The sequence below is a fragment of the Conger conger genome, chromosome 1 (assembly GCF_963514075.1).
Source record: "Conger conger chromosome 1, fConCon1.1, whole genome shotgun sequence".
In the NCBI taxonomy this organism is placed as follows: Eukaryota; Metazoa; Chordata; class Actinopteri; order Anguilliformes; family Congridae; genus Conger; species Conger conger.
The window spans coordinates 64245247-64262601 of NC_083760.1; the positions used below are offsets into that span (position 1 = coordinate 64245247).

The 17355-nt window shown below is 41.8% G+C and overlaps 1 protein-coding gene across 2 annotated transcripts in view; it reads left to right on the forward strand.

The window, feature by feature from the left end:
- adcy2a (adenylate cyclase 2a) overlaps nt 1–17355 on the forward strand; it is a 66509-nt gene that overhangs the window by 6780 nt on the left and 42374 nt on the right. For both annotated transcript variants that reach the window (XR_009708741.1, XM_061241642.1), the window contains exon 3: nt 15607–15768. Coding sequence is in view for 1 of the 2 variants with exons in the window: in XM_061241642.1 (XP_061097626.1) it covers nt 15607–15768 (162 nt within the window). In the remaining variant the exon portion in view is untranslated. The remainder of the gene's footprint in view (nt 1–15606; nt 15769–17355) is intronic.

Consider the following 17355-nt stretch of genomic DNA (forward strand, 5'->3'; position numbering starts at 1 on the left):
AATCAAATTCTTATCCAGAGTGACTCACCAAAAGAACGTACCGAGAGTATCTTTACACAGCTATGCTTATAACATTACTATATCAGAAGGATATTTTGAAAAATATATACATTTAAAGAGGGCCAGGGAAGCCATGATGTAGTCTGAAAAGGTGAGTTTTCAGATACCAAATATATAAAAATACAAAATAGTGGTTGCAGTTCGTTGCAGTTGCACACCGAGGACCAGGGTTCGATTCCCAGTCCTGTCAAAAGCCGAGTTTGGCCGGCTCTCGTGGAGCGGCACAATTGGCTCGCTGCTCCAGAGGCAGGGACTTGGCAGGGTTAGTAGATCACCACACAAGAAGCACCTCAGGCGCCTCGGAATCATGGTCACGAGCATCAGACGAGACGGCTTGAAGAAGGCGTTGTTCTCGGATCGCCAGATCCCTTTGGGCCGCTGAGGGACGGGGTGTGGGCGGTGTATCCCCCAGCTAACACTAGTTGGATTAGATAGGGTACAATTGGCGACCAAATTGGGAGAAAAATGGAAAAATCAGAAATAAATAGTTTTAAAATAAATAAATAAATAAAAAATACAAAAATACAAAATTCCTATATTCTGGTCTAATGAATGCTATAGTTGCTGCTTTCCTGTACACGATGGCCTTAAATATCATGATTGATTATTTTTTTATTAAGTGGACTGTTACAGTTATTGCTCTATTAAATTTAAGGATGCCAGGGTCTCATTGTGCACTAGTGACCCCTGCTGGTTGAGCTGTCACAGACAAGTTTTAGAGGTTGAAGACAGATTTGCCAAATCAGAGCCTTATCGGTATGCATGGACGCCACAGGTCATTGCAATTATCGCCAACCCTGCCTGTCTCGCACAAGTCCCAGACCTGCCAATATTTTTTTACCAACTTTCCTCTGCACCAAACCTGCATCGTTTGCACTCCTGTAGTTTGAGTTTGAAAAGCTGAGCTTTGTGGCCGGAGAACAGCCGATGAGACAACCACGTGGAGGAAACTACCCAGCACGCTAATAGCATCATGGCAAACCAGCACCGCGGTTCTGCGAGGACGCATGTGATGGGAGGCTGCTAGGACTTCTTCAACACCACAATTACCTTTTTGGGAAGATAGCAGACTTTGACCAGAGCTAAATCAGCTTGTACAATATAGCATTTGTTCTGATTTATACTGTTACACTCCTGAATTTGTGCAGTTCGCGCCCGGCATAGGTCATGTCTGTGCAAACTTGTGTTACATAACATTGACTGACATACAGTACATGCTTTGGAGAAGAATAGGCTATATACATGCTTGTCTGCACTCTCTCAAATTCAGGAGTGAAGGTTGCAATGTAGTGAGTGTTGATAAATGCGGCCCTTCTAAATGGAGCGGGGAAAGCATTAAGCAAAAGCATTCATGAAATTTGCAGCCCTGGGTGAATATAAATAAGCATTGCGCATAGAATGCACAGAGGAAGTTAGGTCAAGAAACTCTTGCTGCAGCTGACCACTGCTCAAACCTCAGTAAATACATGCTCTCATACTCAATCAAACACACACAATGCACACATCATTACACGTTATCATACTCAAACACATACAATACACACATCACTACATGTTCTCATACTCGAACACATACAATGCACACATCACTACACGTTCTCATACTCGAACACATACAATGCCCTATATACACATTTCTAATTCTCATACTAAGCTAATAACATATACACATTACTAATGTAGCACCTGTAAGAGTGGTGGTGTATAATGGTCCCTGTTGTATAGGTTAGTTGATCCATTCAGTTGATCCATTCAGTGCCAAATCAAAATAATAACATTGCGTATTCATTCATCTAAATACAGGTACATGAGTTGTTCTGACTGAATTGTCCACACATGATAAAGGCAAGTCTTTAAACAACATATTGGAATGGGAGTACAGTAGACCTCTGCATGGACTGGCATAGAACACACTGAAATTGGGTGGCGGTGTCATGTGTCTTGATATCACTGTCTCAGTACTCATAAGTGATTCATAGGGCTGGTTGACTCAAACAAGGACATGTAGAGAATCACAGGGTAGCAGGATCAACTCACACAGGCACACAGAAAGAATCCCAAGGTTGTACGATCAACTCACACAGGCACAAAGAGAGAATCACAAGGTTACAGGATTGACTCATACAGGCACACAGAGAGAAACACAAGGTTGTAGCATTGACTCATACTGGGATACAGAGATAATCACAGGGTTAAAGGATCAACTCATTCAGGGACTCAGAGCATAACAGGGTTGTTAATTGACTCCCACAGAGACTCAGAGAATCACAGGGTTGTAGATCGACTCACACCGGGATACAGAGTCACAAGGCAGCATGATTGATTCATATAGGGCACTGGGTGCTTGAGAGGGAAGCACTATGGTCCATATGCCATTAATATGCAGCAAACATGCCCATGGAGAGGTACAACCTCACGGAAACACATTCATTAAGCAATACCCTGACATTATTTTTCAGATGGTGTCCTTTTGTAATAATGTGAGGCATTCCAGAGAAGCCTCAGGTATGAGTGTTTTACATGGAGGATTCACCAGCATTGCCCTCTTATCCATAGGGCTGATCAGTTATTTAAATGGTTAACTGATTAATGACTATTCATTTCAGCATCCATAAAGGGGTGACTTGGCTCAGGCAGTAAGAGCAGTCGTCTGGCAGTCGGCGGGTTGCCGGTTCGATCCCCCCGCCCGGGCTGTGTCGAAGTGTCCCTGAGCAAGACACCTAACCCCCAAATGCTCCTGATGAGCTGGATGGTGCCTTGCATGGCAGCCAATCGCCGTTGGTGTGTGAGTGTGTGTATGAATGGGCGAATGAGAAGCATCAATTGTACAGCACTTTGGATAAAGGTGCTATATAAATGCCAACCATTTACCATAAAGCAAGTGGAATACTACACAGAGGGGTTATCAATAAAATTAATTTTGTGCTTTTGTACCTGTTACATTATCACAAACACTAGAAATAAACTGCATACAAATTAGATCCTATTTCCCACAAACAACCCTTTCCTACAAAGATGGCCATGCTGATTAGGGCAAGACTGTAGAGGCTGCTTAAAACAACCTACATTCAGAACGGACTATTGTGTAATTTAAAGGCATAATGATCTTTCTAAAGATCCTGCCTTCTTACCGAATTCGGGTCCCCATTGCCATGGCACTGTCTCCTGTAATTACACATAAAATGCTAAGCCACCCTTTTAATCACAGAAAGCACAAAGAGGGAACTTTCTGCTTTCTCTACCAACCAACAATCAGACAGAGTAAAATAAAACGAGACTGCAGATCAGAAACAGTACTGAAAAAACACACTTCCTTCAATTAAAATGATTTTAATGCAAATATGTGGTTACACTGGAATTCATTCTTGAATGCTTTGTTGGCCTTTCTTTCCCAGGGCAAATTCAAACAAGGAAATCAGTTAATTTAAAAGTTAATTTAAATTCATACAAGCAAGGTATTTATGAGTGGTTTGTGCATTACACAAGCAGTGTCTGTATTATTGCAGGTCACTCATTCAATCGAATTCTGTTTGTTTAGTTTGGTGCCCCTGTTGTTTGCCATGGTGATTTCATGACATTGCTATTCAAGTTCATTTCTATGTTAATACAATATGGAGAAATGTTCTTTCTTGATATATTTAGCGATATGTACAGTATAAGGTAGTTATGGAAGATGGCACCGACGAATGAGCTACAGTGAAGGGAAAAAGCCTTGGAAAAATAAAGATCAGTATCTTGATGAAAACGGAAAAGTAGGAAAGGGAGCCAAGTTGTCAAAGTCGGATGGCTTTTTTAAAGGAATCGCCAACCCGCGACTCACGACTGCAACCACCATGGGAATGGCAAAATGTGTATGTGACCACAACTCAAGCTAGCTAACTAGCAGACTACGGCTGTCAGTAAATTTACAGCTACAATTCCCTGCTCAGCGGCTGTTATTGCAGACCCGTTTTAGAGCTGATGCCATTCAAATTAATGAGTAGTGGATCCGTGTGGAGCTTTTGATGGGCGTGCTGAGATACCTCATTATTATTTTTAAAGACTTACCGGCAGCTGTGGGTAACTTACGCTATCAACGATTCGATTTTGTAAGCAAAGCCGTCAGACAATCCACATGCACTGTTTATAAAAGTAAAAGCCACTTCATAATTTTCAATCTCTAAATTTGTGAACAGAAAATGACGCCCTTCCTTACATTTCTTATTTGCTAAAACTATTCCATTACATACACATATTTCGGGTAACTTGTGTAGACTGTTATGTAAATAAAACGTATTCACGCTTTCTTTGCATATAATAAACCAACATAAACAACATATTTCTGATCAAATTTCATAAACATTTCTCACATTACTGTGTCCTTTTTGTGAGTGCCTTTCCACTTATTTACATTTGTTGTGATATTTCCTTTAGCCAGTTGTGTTCAGTGTATCTGCTCTTCCAAATGGTGTAGTGTAGTAGACCTTAGATGGCAGAACCCTTTCATCCATGGCTGCTCTAGTCTAGTTGGTCACAGGTAATATTTATATTCTTCCAGATCTCCTCAAAAACTGCCCATTGCCGAATACATCATCTAAATTCATTTTTAAAGCATTAAACCCGTTTTGGCTGCTTGGTTGTGATGTAATCAGATGTAATGATTTTATAGTGTAGGAATAGTAGAATGGAGCATTATTTCATATGTGTGTAAAGTGGGTTATATCCTTCAGAGCCTGAGAATTAATTAGCTCCTATCTATTTTGAAAGGAGTGTTGTCAGATTGGTGATATAGTACAGTGAAAGATGTGCTTGATGATTTTGTTTTTCTTCCAGCTTTTCAGCAGTCTTCAACTATGGCTGAAATACAGGGATGTCTTTTTTTTTAAATCGGGACATTTATTTGATTTTTATGTCAAAGAATATCCGATCTCAGAGGGATAATGGGGTACATGAGGATTGCAGAGCAGTCATCCAGGCAGGGTGGAGCCTTCATACTGTATCTATTAGAGGCAGTGAGACTGAAAGGGACAGCAGTGTGAAATGAGATTGGGGAGGCATGACAGCCTCTTGCTTTCAGGGTTTTGAAAGGCTTGCAGTATTATCTTTGGTATTTTGTGTTTTTACTACAATTTGTTGATATCTTTCTAGAATTTTGAATGTATGGTTTCAGGAATAGATGACTCATGGAAATAACTTGGAAAATAATAAAATGGAGGCATTTTCTTATCAAACAGTGGGCCAGTTACACAGAAATATGTTCTCCAAAACCACATGACACAGCTGGGAGGATAACAGCAAGTCACCCCTGACTGTTACAGCTCCATGTGCAAACCATGTGCAAACCAATTCAAACAGTCAAAGTTCACAAAGGTGGTTTAAGATGTCCTCCATGGGTAATGGTATTAGGTTAGTATCATTGGAATTAGTTTTCATTTGCCACATGTACTCTCACACTCAAAGACCAATACACAGGAAAACGCACACACACACACACACACAGTACCTATAGGCTTGTACATCTTAGCATGAGCTTGCCCACCCGCACATACACCAAGCTTTCTTGCACTCATATACACAACCACACAGATACACCCGTGTTCCCACACATGCATCCACGCTTGTGTCAATGGAAAATAAATGTCATTGTGTGTGTTCCTGCTGGTACGTTCCTGCGTGATCTCAGAAATAGCACCGAGCTATGGACAGAGGCAGGGCCTCATGCTGAGAGCTGTTGCCACTAGTGCCCTGTTCTCTTGTAGCAGAACCACCTGTTATCTCCAGGTGCTTCACTGTGAGATACAGATTATTGAGAAGTCTCATTCTCTCTGTGTGTATCCTGTGCAGCAATGAAGCACTTGTCCATGTGTATGGAAGTACCGATATATAAGCAATATACTTTGGAGAATATGCAGATATTGAGATTCTTATGGTAGCCTTAAACTGAGGAAAAGATAACTGCATTTGACTTACCAGGAAACAGTAGGTCTTAGGTTATTGTATGGTGTTACGCAAAATTGACTGAAATGACCTGGAACCTGGAAAATGTACACTCTCCATAAAGCTTTATAAAGCACAGATACATTTGTCTACATCTCTAGCCTTTACTTGTGCCTTGTACAGTATCTCTTGCATTTGTCTTGCCTTTAATTTCCCTATCTCTCTCTCTCTCTCTCTCTCTCTCTCTCTCTCTCTCTCTCTCTCTCTCTCTCACACACACACACACACGCACACACAGGCACAGTGAGGCACACCATCTGCACAGGGCATATTAACCCTTTAACCTGTACTGTTCATAAAGATTCTTTCTTTGCCATTTAAGGATGTTCACGCCACCCATCCACCCACACACATACACAGAGTAAATTTACCAGAGAACTAATATAACTGTTAAAGGTCTTCTTCTGCCATTTCAAACTTTCCACATGCAGATGTGGCGGCGCATGCACTCACACACAAACAGCAAAGGGAAACTGTAATTTGGTTCTCATATACCTCCTCATTGAAATACTTATTTATTTCATTCTTGAGGCCTATTGTGGCAGAACTGGAGACTTCCATGCATATCTCCATGGTAGCACTGCACCTGCGTCTTCACCTCAGGGAGTGTGTCAGTCTGAATTGATCCCTGACAAAAACCTAATTTCAGAGAGCAGATAAGGCCATCTTTGTGTTTTTCTCAGGTAAATCCAGCTGCAATGGAACAAACAAAATAATCCTTGTTGTTAAACACATTTGGGTTTTCGGAGTAAACATATTTTGCCCACTGGTAATATAAGATATACACTGGGCTCATGTCGAGACGTTTTGAATTTATCTCAATAATCATATTGTATATTCTTCTTAAAGCATTGCCAGTCAGGGGTGCCAATAATTCTGGAGCCCAATGTACATTTTCATTGTCAGCTGTAACACTACAAATATTTGGCACTTTTCTTTATTAAAATGTGATTGATATTAATGCACTGTGACTGGAGAGTTATGCCGCAGCAGCAGTGAAATAGATAGATAGACAGGTGTCGTCTGGACTGCCTCACCTCCCTCCTCAGCTCTTCCCAAAATTTCTGGTAATAAACTGAACTCCACCCCACATAGGAATACATGGAAATGTCTACACTGATATAGGCCTAAGTTGATATTGCTTTGCTATATAATTCTATAATTTTGTCGATGCTTATTACATACCATAATAACGTCTTTCAATGTAGTTTAAAGCCATTAATATATTCAGCTTTATAGTCACTTTAATTTTCTTACTAAATACAAGAAATGTGGATTTTTAAAAATGTGACTTGAGATTTTGGGAACATTTAAAGACCAAAACAAAATATTGACAGTGGCAGTGACAGTGTAAAGAGTTGTGACAGTTAAAATAGTAATGGTACAAAAAATAGTAAAATAATAAGTAACATAGAAAGTTACTTATGAAGTTACTAAACATAGATACCTCATACTTCATTCATACTTTCATTCAAAATTCATTTTTATGATTAAAATATACCATATTTTTCAGTTTATTAATATTTATACTTATACTCTATAAATATTGCCCATGCCAATAAATTAAATGCTGTGACTAATCAGGGCACTAATTGGACATTAGCTAGATCCAGCAATATAAATCCTGTCATTACATTTGATTACTTGTGCACATATTAAAGTCCATTGCATTTCCTGAATGCCACTTTGCCTGCCTTCATGAAGAACCTCCAGATAATTCAGCATGTCTTGTCACAACAGTGACGACAGGAATTGTGTGGTTGATTATTGAAATATGGGCTGCATAATGGCCAACTGGCAGAGACAAAACATACAGAAGGGCCTTCTGTCAGCCCATGTCCATGTCAGAGTTAACCTGGAAGCACCCTCGCCCACAACAAAATCGGCCATTATGTTTCGAGCAAAAACTGCTAATTCTCATTCACTCCACGGTATTGAGAGGAAGAAGAAAATAACAATTACTTTCATATGAGGTTACAATTAGAGATGTCTTAGATAGATGTAAGATCTTTGCTGATGGAAATGTAACATTTTATTTGTTAAAAAGATGCACACAAAATTTGATCTCATTCTAATCTAGAAAATTCACATTTTGTCCTGCTCAATCTTTTGAAATATTTTTTACCTTTTTTGCACATCGGCCTTTGGCCGTAAGTACAGCTCTGAGTCTTCTCAAATATGTTTTGCACCTTCATATTTTAGAATTTTCGCCTGCTCCTCCTTGCAAATGTGCTTACATTCTGCCATACTCAAAGAGCATGGGAGGACATGCCACGGATTTTTCTGTGGGATTTAAATCTGGGCTTTGGCTAAGCCATTCGAGAATACTGATATTCTTGCTTTTAAGCCATTCCTTTATAATTTTTGATGTTCTCTCCCCTCCTCCGAAATTATGTTTAAAAACACAGTTGAAATTCTATATGGAAAAAATGACCGTATACAGTGCCATAAAAAAGTATTTGCCCACTTCCTAATTTCATGTATTATTACATATTTGCCACACTGAATATGTTCTTCTCTTTGGGCAAAATTATACAAAGGGAAACAAATTATTATTTGACTTCACAATGAAGGAGTTATCAAACACCCATATCACCCATTTGAAAAAGTAATTGCCCCCTTGGTTACTCAATCGCCCCTTAACCAATTAACTAAATTAATTTGATGATAGATTAAATTGATTGAACAAAGCAATTTCTCCAAGGGTACAGTGATAGCAGCATCCAGGGATTGTAGTTCTCTCTAGCCTCAGCTAAAATCCTCAGTGCTCATGACTCCACAATAGGAAAGAGACTGGCGAAAAGTGGGTTTCATCATGGGAGAGTAGCAAGGCAGAATCCCTGCTAACCACGAAAACTCATCTCACATTTGCTAAAGAGCACCTGGATGATCAATGGACAATGGGTCAAAAGTGGATGATATCTGGTGTAAAGCAAATAGCATTTCACAGTGGTGTGATGGTGTAGGGATGCTTTGCTGCCTTATGACCTAGACAACTTATTATCATTATCGAAGGAACCACACATTCTGTTCGGAAAATGTTTAATCTCCAGTCATCTGTCCATGTACTCCTTCACCACTGGTTGCCATTCTTTCCATTGGCTATTATCAGCTTTTTACCACTGAAATTTGTTAAAGAAAAGGTCACAAAAAGAATGGCTTAAGAACTTAAGCAACGAATGGCAATACAGATACTCAATTAAGATTGACATACCCTTTGCTTGAACCCCATACAAGTCATGAAATCACACACCCTGCACATGAATCTTCCAAATTAAAGATATAGGCTGAAAAGCAACATTAGCCTTGGACATGAAAAAGGTTATTTGCAGAAGATTTCAACAGTCGCCTGTAAAGTACTCTCATTTTAGAGCATAGGAACTGTTCCTAATCCCATAATAGTGCTGTTAAAACAAATGAAATTCTTGTCAGTGCCTAGCGATGCGTTAAGTGAAAACACTTAACAGAATGCACTCAGAAGATTCAGTTCAATTAATTTAATTAATTATTATGGATGTTGGGGCTGGGTGGAATGAATGTGGGTATGATTTTTAAGTATTAATGTATACTGTATACCTTCTCATGTTGCAGCTAGTGTCACGTTTCAGGTCTGTCTTGCCATGTTTTATGTTTATTCATTTTGTCTTAGTCACGTATTGTCTTATCATGTATTATGTTAGTCTAGGTTCGTCATGTTGTTTAGTTTATTTCTTGTTACGATTTATTTTCTCGTCATGTCTAGTTATGTTTCGTTTCGATTATATTACCTTGTTATGTTGAGTGGTTATCATCTTACTTTCGTTTTGTGTTATGTTTTGATTCATGTTTATTGTTACGTAGACTGGTTACTGTTTAAACATACACTTTTACATGTCTTTCCGCAAACCTTGCGTTCCGCCTTTTCTCTCTCTCTCTTTCTGTCATTCACACCCTAATTGTTTCCATTTGTCTATTTACTAAAACTACTAACGCTAGATCAGGATTGGGTAGAACTAACAAACTAATTATGTATTCATGTTACCTTACGTTTCTCGTGCATGTCATTTACTAATTTACTAATGCTAGGGCAGGATAGGTTTATTACTAACGATTACTAATTACCTTGTTAAACTCGTCATCCATCGCACCTGTTTTTCATTTCCTTTCTGCTCTCTAAACTAATTGTCTACACCTGTCTACACCCGCATTTATAGCTCAGACGCGCAACTGTTCTTCGCAAAATTGCCTGCCTCTTGTTATCAACGCAACTCTTGAGCATTTACATTATTGATTACATGTTACGATCCAAGCCTGTTTTACCGACCATTCATTATTGATTTCTGTTTTGTTGACCATCGTTTGTTTTTGACCACGTCCTCGCCTACCGATTTTGTACTTTTGCCTCGCTGTTTGTTTTATGGTTTCGACTTCCGCATCGCCCACGACTACGACCCTGCCTGCCATCCGCCTGTACTTCAGCCCCGCTGACAGCTTTCCTGCTACCGGACCTCCCTGCACGTCTACCGACTACGAGTTTGCCTCTTCCCTCGGCACCGTGCTTTTTGTTTGTTTATTGTTTGTTTGGCTGGATCTTCGTGTATGGACTTTGCTTGTGTTGACCACTCTCCTGGGATTTGTCCCGAATAAAGCCCTGACGGGACTTTATCTACTCATTGTTTCTGAGTCGTGCATTTTGGGTCCAACCCCCACACACCCGTCTCAGAACAATTTCGCCAAGATGGACCCTGCTGACTCAACCGCCATGTTTTACGCACTCCAAGAACAAGGCGCCATTGTCCAGCAACACTCCCAAGGAATCTCCGAACTTCCTCTGGAGATTCGGGTGCTGTGTGCGGAGATGAGGAGACTCGCCATCGCGGTTCAGCTACATCCACTGGAAGAACCTGCCAACCCGCCTGCACCTCCACCTTCCAACCCCATGGGAACCTGGCAATTCCGGGAGCCACAACAACCCCCCCCAGAGAGGTTCGACGGAGAACCGGAGAGATGCAAGGCTTTCCTGCTCCAGTGCGACTTTGTGTTCCGGCAGCAACCTCAGACCTACAACAGCGATGACCGCCGGATCGGCTACGTGATGGGATTACTCAAGGGGAGAGCCTTGGACTGGGTGACAGCTGTGTGGTCTGGGGGTTCGCCGAGGAGATCCGTAAGGTCTTCCAGCATGCATCCAGCGACCAAGAGCCTTCCCAGCACCTGATCGCCCTTCGCCAAGGCAGGAAGACTGCGGCGGACCATTCCATTAACTTCCACACCCTCGCGGCAGCCACCAACTGGGATGATGCGACTCTGGCAAACCTGTTCCTGGCCAGCCTGAGTGAGGCACTCCAGGACGAGTTGGCGCGTCTTGAACCCATCACTCAGTTTGACCCACTCGTCCGTGCCACCACCCGTTTGGACAACTGTGCCAGACAATGCCGGACTGAGAGACAGGTCCCACCCAGCCAGCCGTCCCCCAGGGTCAAGAGGGTCAAGTCCCCGACCAGAGGAGAAGCAAGCAGATGTACTCGAACCCATGGACCTTTCCCGTGCTGGTATGAAAATATCACCTGAGGAACAGGCACGTCGGAGGGCGACCGGTTCCTGCTTCTATTGTGGGAAGCTGGGACACACCCAAGTTCGGTGCACCCTCCGGTCCAAGAAATCCGGCTCATCTGTTGAGGTGAGAGTACTCAACAGATATGAAGGGTCTGCCAGGAACGACCATCGTCCCACGCTTACGGCCATGTTGATGCTTCCTGACAGAGCAATCCAGGTTAACACGTTGATGGATTCCGGAGCTGATGCGAACCTTATTGACGAGGTAATGGTCATGGAACTGGACATTCCCACCCTCCCACTGCCCCATCCCGAGAATGCTCGGTCACTGGATGGAAAGACATTTTGCCGCATGACCCACATCACCAAACCCATCAAGCTGATCATTTCTGGAAACCATCATGAAATGATTCAGTTCCGCGTCATCCGGTCCCCTAATGATCAGCTCATTTGGGGATTACCCTGGCTCCAAAGACACAAGCCCACCATCGACTGGAGTTCAAGCCACATTCAAGCCTGGAGTCGTGAGTGTCACCAATCCTGCCTGCGATCTGCTCCTGCACCAGCAGAGGGTGCACCCGACCCACTACAAGTCCCCAAGCCCTCCCTGGAAAAGGTGCCCACCCCTTACCACGACCTAGGCACGGTCTTTTCCAAGACACAGGCAGAAACTCTCCCTCCTCACCGACCCTACGACTGCGCCATAGAGCTGCTACCAGGTTCCACACTCCCCTCAAGCCGTCTCTACAATGTCTCCCGACCGGAAAGGGAGGCCATGGAGAAATATATCCGGGACTGTCTAGCTAATGGACTGATTCGCCCGTCCTCTTCACCTGTGGGTGCCGGATTCTTCTTTGTCCAGAAGAAGGATGGCTTATTGCGTCCCTGCATTGACTTCAGAGAACTCAATAACATTACAGTAAAGAACAAATACCCTCTGCCATTGATGGACTCCGCCTTTCACCCGCTACACGATGCCACGATCTTCACCAAGTTAGATCTACGCAACGCCTACCACCTGGTTCGTATCCGAGAGGGTGACGAGTGGAAGACCGCCTTCAATACCTCCCTCGGACACTTTGAGTACCTGGTCATGCCATTTGGCCTCACTAATGCACCCACCGTGTTCCAGGCATTAGTGAATGATGTTCTTCGGGACTTACTGGGCCGACACGTATTTGTTTACCTGGATGACATTCTGATTTACTCCACCAATGCCAAGGAACATGAAATTCACGTCAGACAAGTTCTCCAGAGACTGTTGGAGAACAAACTGTTCGTCAAGGCGGAGAAGTGTGTCTTCCACACTGACAGCGTCGAGTTCCTTGGCTTCATTTTGGAGAAGGGACAGATCAGGGCGGATCCCAAGAAGGTTCAGGCGGTCACTAACTGGCCCACGCCTGTCTCTCGTAAACACCTCCAACGCTTCTTGGGATTCGCTAACTTTTTGTTGAAATTGCTGATACCTTCTTCTGGTACTTTCACACATACTGTAACATAGGTATAAAATTTTACCACAAGGCTGGTTTTGAAATGCTTTCAAGTCCCAGAATCCTGTTTCCTGCTCTAGGTACTGCCATGTCTGGCTTAGCTTCTGTCCAGCGTCTTCGATTAATCTGTGCTTCAGCAGGTCTGCAGCGTCCAATAGGTTGGTTCTGGGAACTGCCTTACATGTACATATTCTGCTGAATAGCGTCTGATCGTTCTTAAATGAACCAGGTTGTTGACGTATATGTATATGTGTACATGTACCTGAGAATGCATTATGTGGTGTATCCATGTGCTGTTTCTGTGGTTAAAAAGAAATGGACCAAATTTCTTTTCATCACTCACCTGCTCAGAACCGGAATGTTCTGTGAGCATCTGCATTAAAATACATGGAAAATGTGTGAATGTAGATAACAGTGTGAGTGTGGCTAGCAGGCTAAGGCAGTGTTGATGGTCTTTGGAGTGTTCTGTTTCTTCTGCTGGTTCATTCTTCAGGGACTCTGAGCTGTAGACTCTTCTCACACCCTGTTTGCTGCGATAAGGCACAGCCAAAAGAAAAAACACAAATGTTATTTCCCCCAAATGCTCTATGTGAACTGGATAAATTGAGTAATTTAAATCTGTGGTGCTGCTTGTTATGTTGACAGAAATACTAACACACTGTGAAGGTTGTTAATACACTTGCGGCTCAGAATAAGCTAAGGCAATATCTGTGGCACAAGAGTAGATGTTGTGTGTTTGTATCATATCAATATTTTGCCAAGATAGTCCACAAACCCGTATTTTTAACGATATAACTCAGTTTAAATTAATGTGTTGATTATCCAATTTTTGTGTGAACTGGTCCTTATTCCTTGGGCTGTGCAGCTTTGCAGAGAGGCTGTTTATCAGCACAGACCAGCCCAGGTTATCCCCTGGCTGTGTGCCAGAGCTCTTGTGGGGGGAGAACAGAGGAGGGACTGAGAAATCTGGCCCACAACTACTGCCAGAGATGCTGCATTTAAGTCATGCGGCCATGATGGGCTTTATGTATCTGCAGATAATACCAGTAACAATAAGAGGAACAAGAAAGTGAAATACTTAGGTCATTATAAGATACAGGGATCCAAAATATTCACATTTTAACTAATTCTGAAAACCGTGTCTATTTTTCTGAATTATTATATTGTTTGTGTGGTGTACTTCTCAAGTAAATTTCAGAGGGGAAATTGGTGAAAGTAAAGTACAACCATGCGTTTTATGGACATAATAGCATTGATATCTTCCTTTTATGAACCAGCTCACACACACACACTCACACATACACACAGGCACACATGTACACACACTTGTTTAGACACACAGACTTAATGGTATGTTAAAAGGTATGTGTACTGTACACACTCGTTTGCACATTGTGCATACACTTGTTTTATCATAGACATGTATCATCTCAGGTTTACCATTCTGCTATGGGCAAAACCGTGTCCCTGTAGCTTGGCTTTTAACAAGGCCGCCAGTGTGTTCAGACGGCTCTCCTCCTCAACTGAGAATAACGTACACACACACACACACACACACACACACACACATACAAAGGTGAACTTGCATTTTTCAGCAGTTTCCACTGAACACTGGCCTCTTTTATTTAAGCAGGACCGCAGAAGAGCAGTTAACTCGCTCCAGTCCTGTTGCAGCTGTGTGCGGGGTATCTAACACATTGCCAACGTTTTGTACTTTCCCTGGCATTTCATTAGCGTTTTGTACCCAATCGAGAAAGCTCTAATGAAGTGAACTGTGGTGTGACTGCAAACAAAAACACAAAAAGCATAAAAGTGAAGGTAAAAAGAACTTGACATTTGAATGTTTTTCCCTTCCAGGAGGTCAACCTTCTGCAATTTGTCATTTTGAGAAGTAGTAAAATTATTTACTACTGTGAATATGGTTTCATTAGTCGCCTTCAATTCTGTGTTCCGGAAAAATAAATATTTGAGCTAGACAAATTACACTCAAAGATTTAATCAAAGGCTGCTTGTTGAAATCTGCAAAAGCGGCTTGTTATGAGGGACCCCATGGAAATGTAATAGGGTGCACTATACAGTAAATATGTTGGCTTTTAAATGTTTTCTTTTTTTTTTTATGTCTGAAAGTGGTAATGATACATATATACTATGTAAGGGATAATACCCTATGAACAAGTCAGTTATTAGGCAATTCTGCTGCCAGAAACATTGTTAATGAGAGAGGTGAGAGGAGAAGGGCCAGACTGGCCAAAGCTGACAGGAAGGTGACAGTAACGCAAATAACCATGCATTACAGTGGCATGCAGAAGAGCATTTCTGTACACACAACGCATCAAACCACTAAGTGGATAGGCTTCAGCAGCAGAAGACCTAATAAGTCTAGAAAATAAATCTATTAAATACCTAGTAAAGTGCTCACTGAGTGTGTAGCTGGATGTTCATGGTGGATCTTCTTATTTCCCCTTTGATGCATGGTCATAGCTGAATGTAAACCCAGTCACATGTGTGTTTCTTCCATCTCTGACCAGTGTCCATATCTCCCCAGGTGTCCTTCTTCCTGTTCATTATTTTTGTGGTCTACACCATGCTGCCCTTCTGCATGCGTGACGCCATCATCGCCAGCGTGCTGACCTCTTCCTCACACACTGTCGTCCTCAGCGTCTGTCTGTCCACCACCACAGACAACATGGAGCCCCTGATATGGCAGGTCAGTGACGCTGTGGCTGAATCACAACGATCTTCTTAAAGGAGGATGTCAGGTTACTGCGAGAGCACTCATGTATGGCATGTCTTTCACAGAGGAGCGATCAGCCTGTGACTAACCCAATGTCAGCGGGTGGTCTGGCCTTTCCCTCACCTACAGTGCCCTGACGAAGTGTGTGCCTCCTTCCTGTTATTATCCTGTTATCCTATTATTGCATATTTTTCACAATGAATGGTTTCAGATCTTTAGACATAATGTAATATTAGACAAGGGGGAACCTGAATAAACAGTAAATGTTCTTGAAATGATTATTTCATTTATTTAATGAAAAAAAGCTATCAAACACCTTCAATCATCTATGTGAAAAAAGTAATACCCTAAACTTAATGACTGTGTAATCTTCAGCAGAAATAACTGCAACCAAATGATTCCGATAATTTGATATCAGTCTTTCACATAGCTATGTAGGAGTTTTAGCCCACTCTTCTTTGCAGAACTGGTTTAATTCAGAATATTTAAAAATAAATAAAAAGTTTTCAATACTGCTTGTATAAGTTCATGCCGAGATGTGTCTTAATGGCTCAATGCCATGGAACATCCTCCCTTAATAAGGTGTAGATAATATTACTTATTTAATGTTAAAAGATGATTATATTAAATCAGAAACTCATGCAATAACTCATCCCCCTCTTTCCCACTGCCATATTAGCAGCTGCAAAGGCCACAGCGGTACAAGTTAACCTAGTCAATAGGTCACAAACACACCCTTCAACAAAACATTCTGTGATTAAGAACATAGTAAGACCTACCTGAAGCCAGGCCCCTATGTCCATGGACAGAATGTGCTTATGAATGTATAATTTCCTGAAGATTTGTATGAGATTAGAGGGATGGAGGTGGGGATCATGTCTCTCTGTACAATGAGGTGCTAATTTGTCTAGAACATGGTGGACAGGGCAATAGACTGAATGGGTACAAAGGACAGAAATAGGGACAGGCTGATGAGAAGAGGGAGAGTGGAAGGCCAAGGGTTTAAAGGTGGAGAGAGGGAAAGAGACAGCCATTGGAGCTTACAGGGTCCCAGAAAGGACACAGGAGAGCTCTCTAGGACCACTGGTGAAAGAGGCAAGCCTGCATTTTTGCACCAAAGAACTAGTGGGAGAAGCAGGCAGCTTGCTGGTGAGTGGGGTAGCAGGACTTTCAACACAAGCATGAATGTAAGGATATTTACTATGCTGAAAGTTACTAAGTTAGACTGAAGGACTGAATAAATGAGCATAACTCTGCATAAAAACTAATTTCCTGAAGCATCATCAACTCAATGAATAAATGGATTTAATAAGAACCTGCAGGAAATTAGAAACTCTACGAGTACAATCTGTTTTGGGGAAAAAGAAGCCTGAACATCCTAGGTTTGTGACCAGGTGAGTTGACTAAATGGAAATGAAAATATAGAATAAAATAAAGAGAAGTAAAATGTATAGAACAGGAATTAATCCTAATAAATACAGCAACTTTTAACCCCTTAAGTGAGGGGTTTTTTGCATTCATTCCTTTTTTCAACCATCTCTCTAAACCCTGAGACACTCT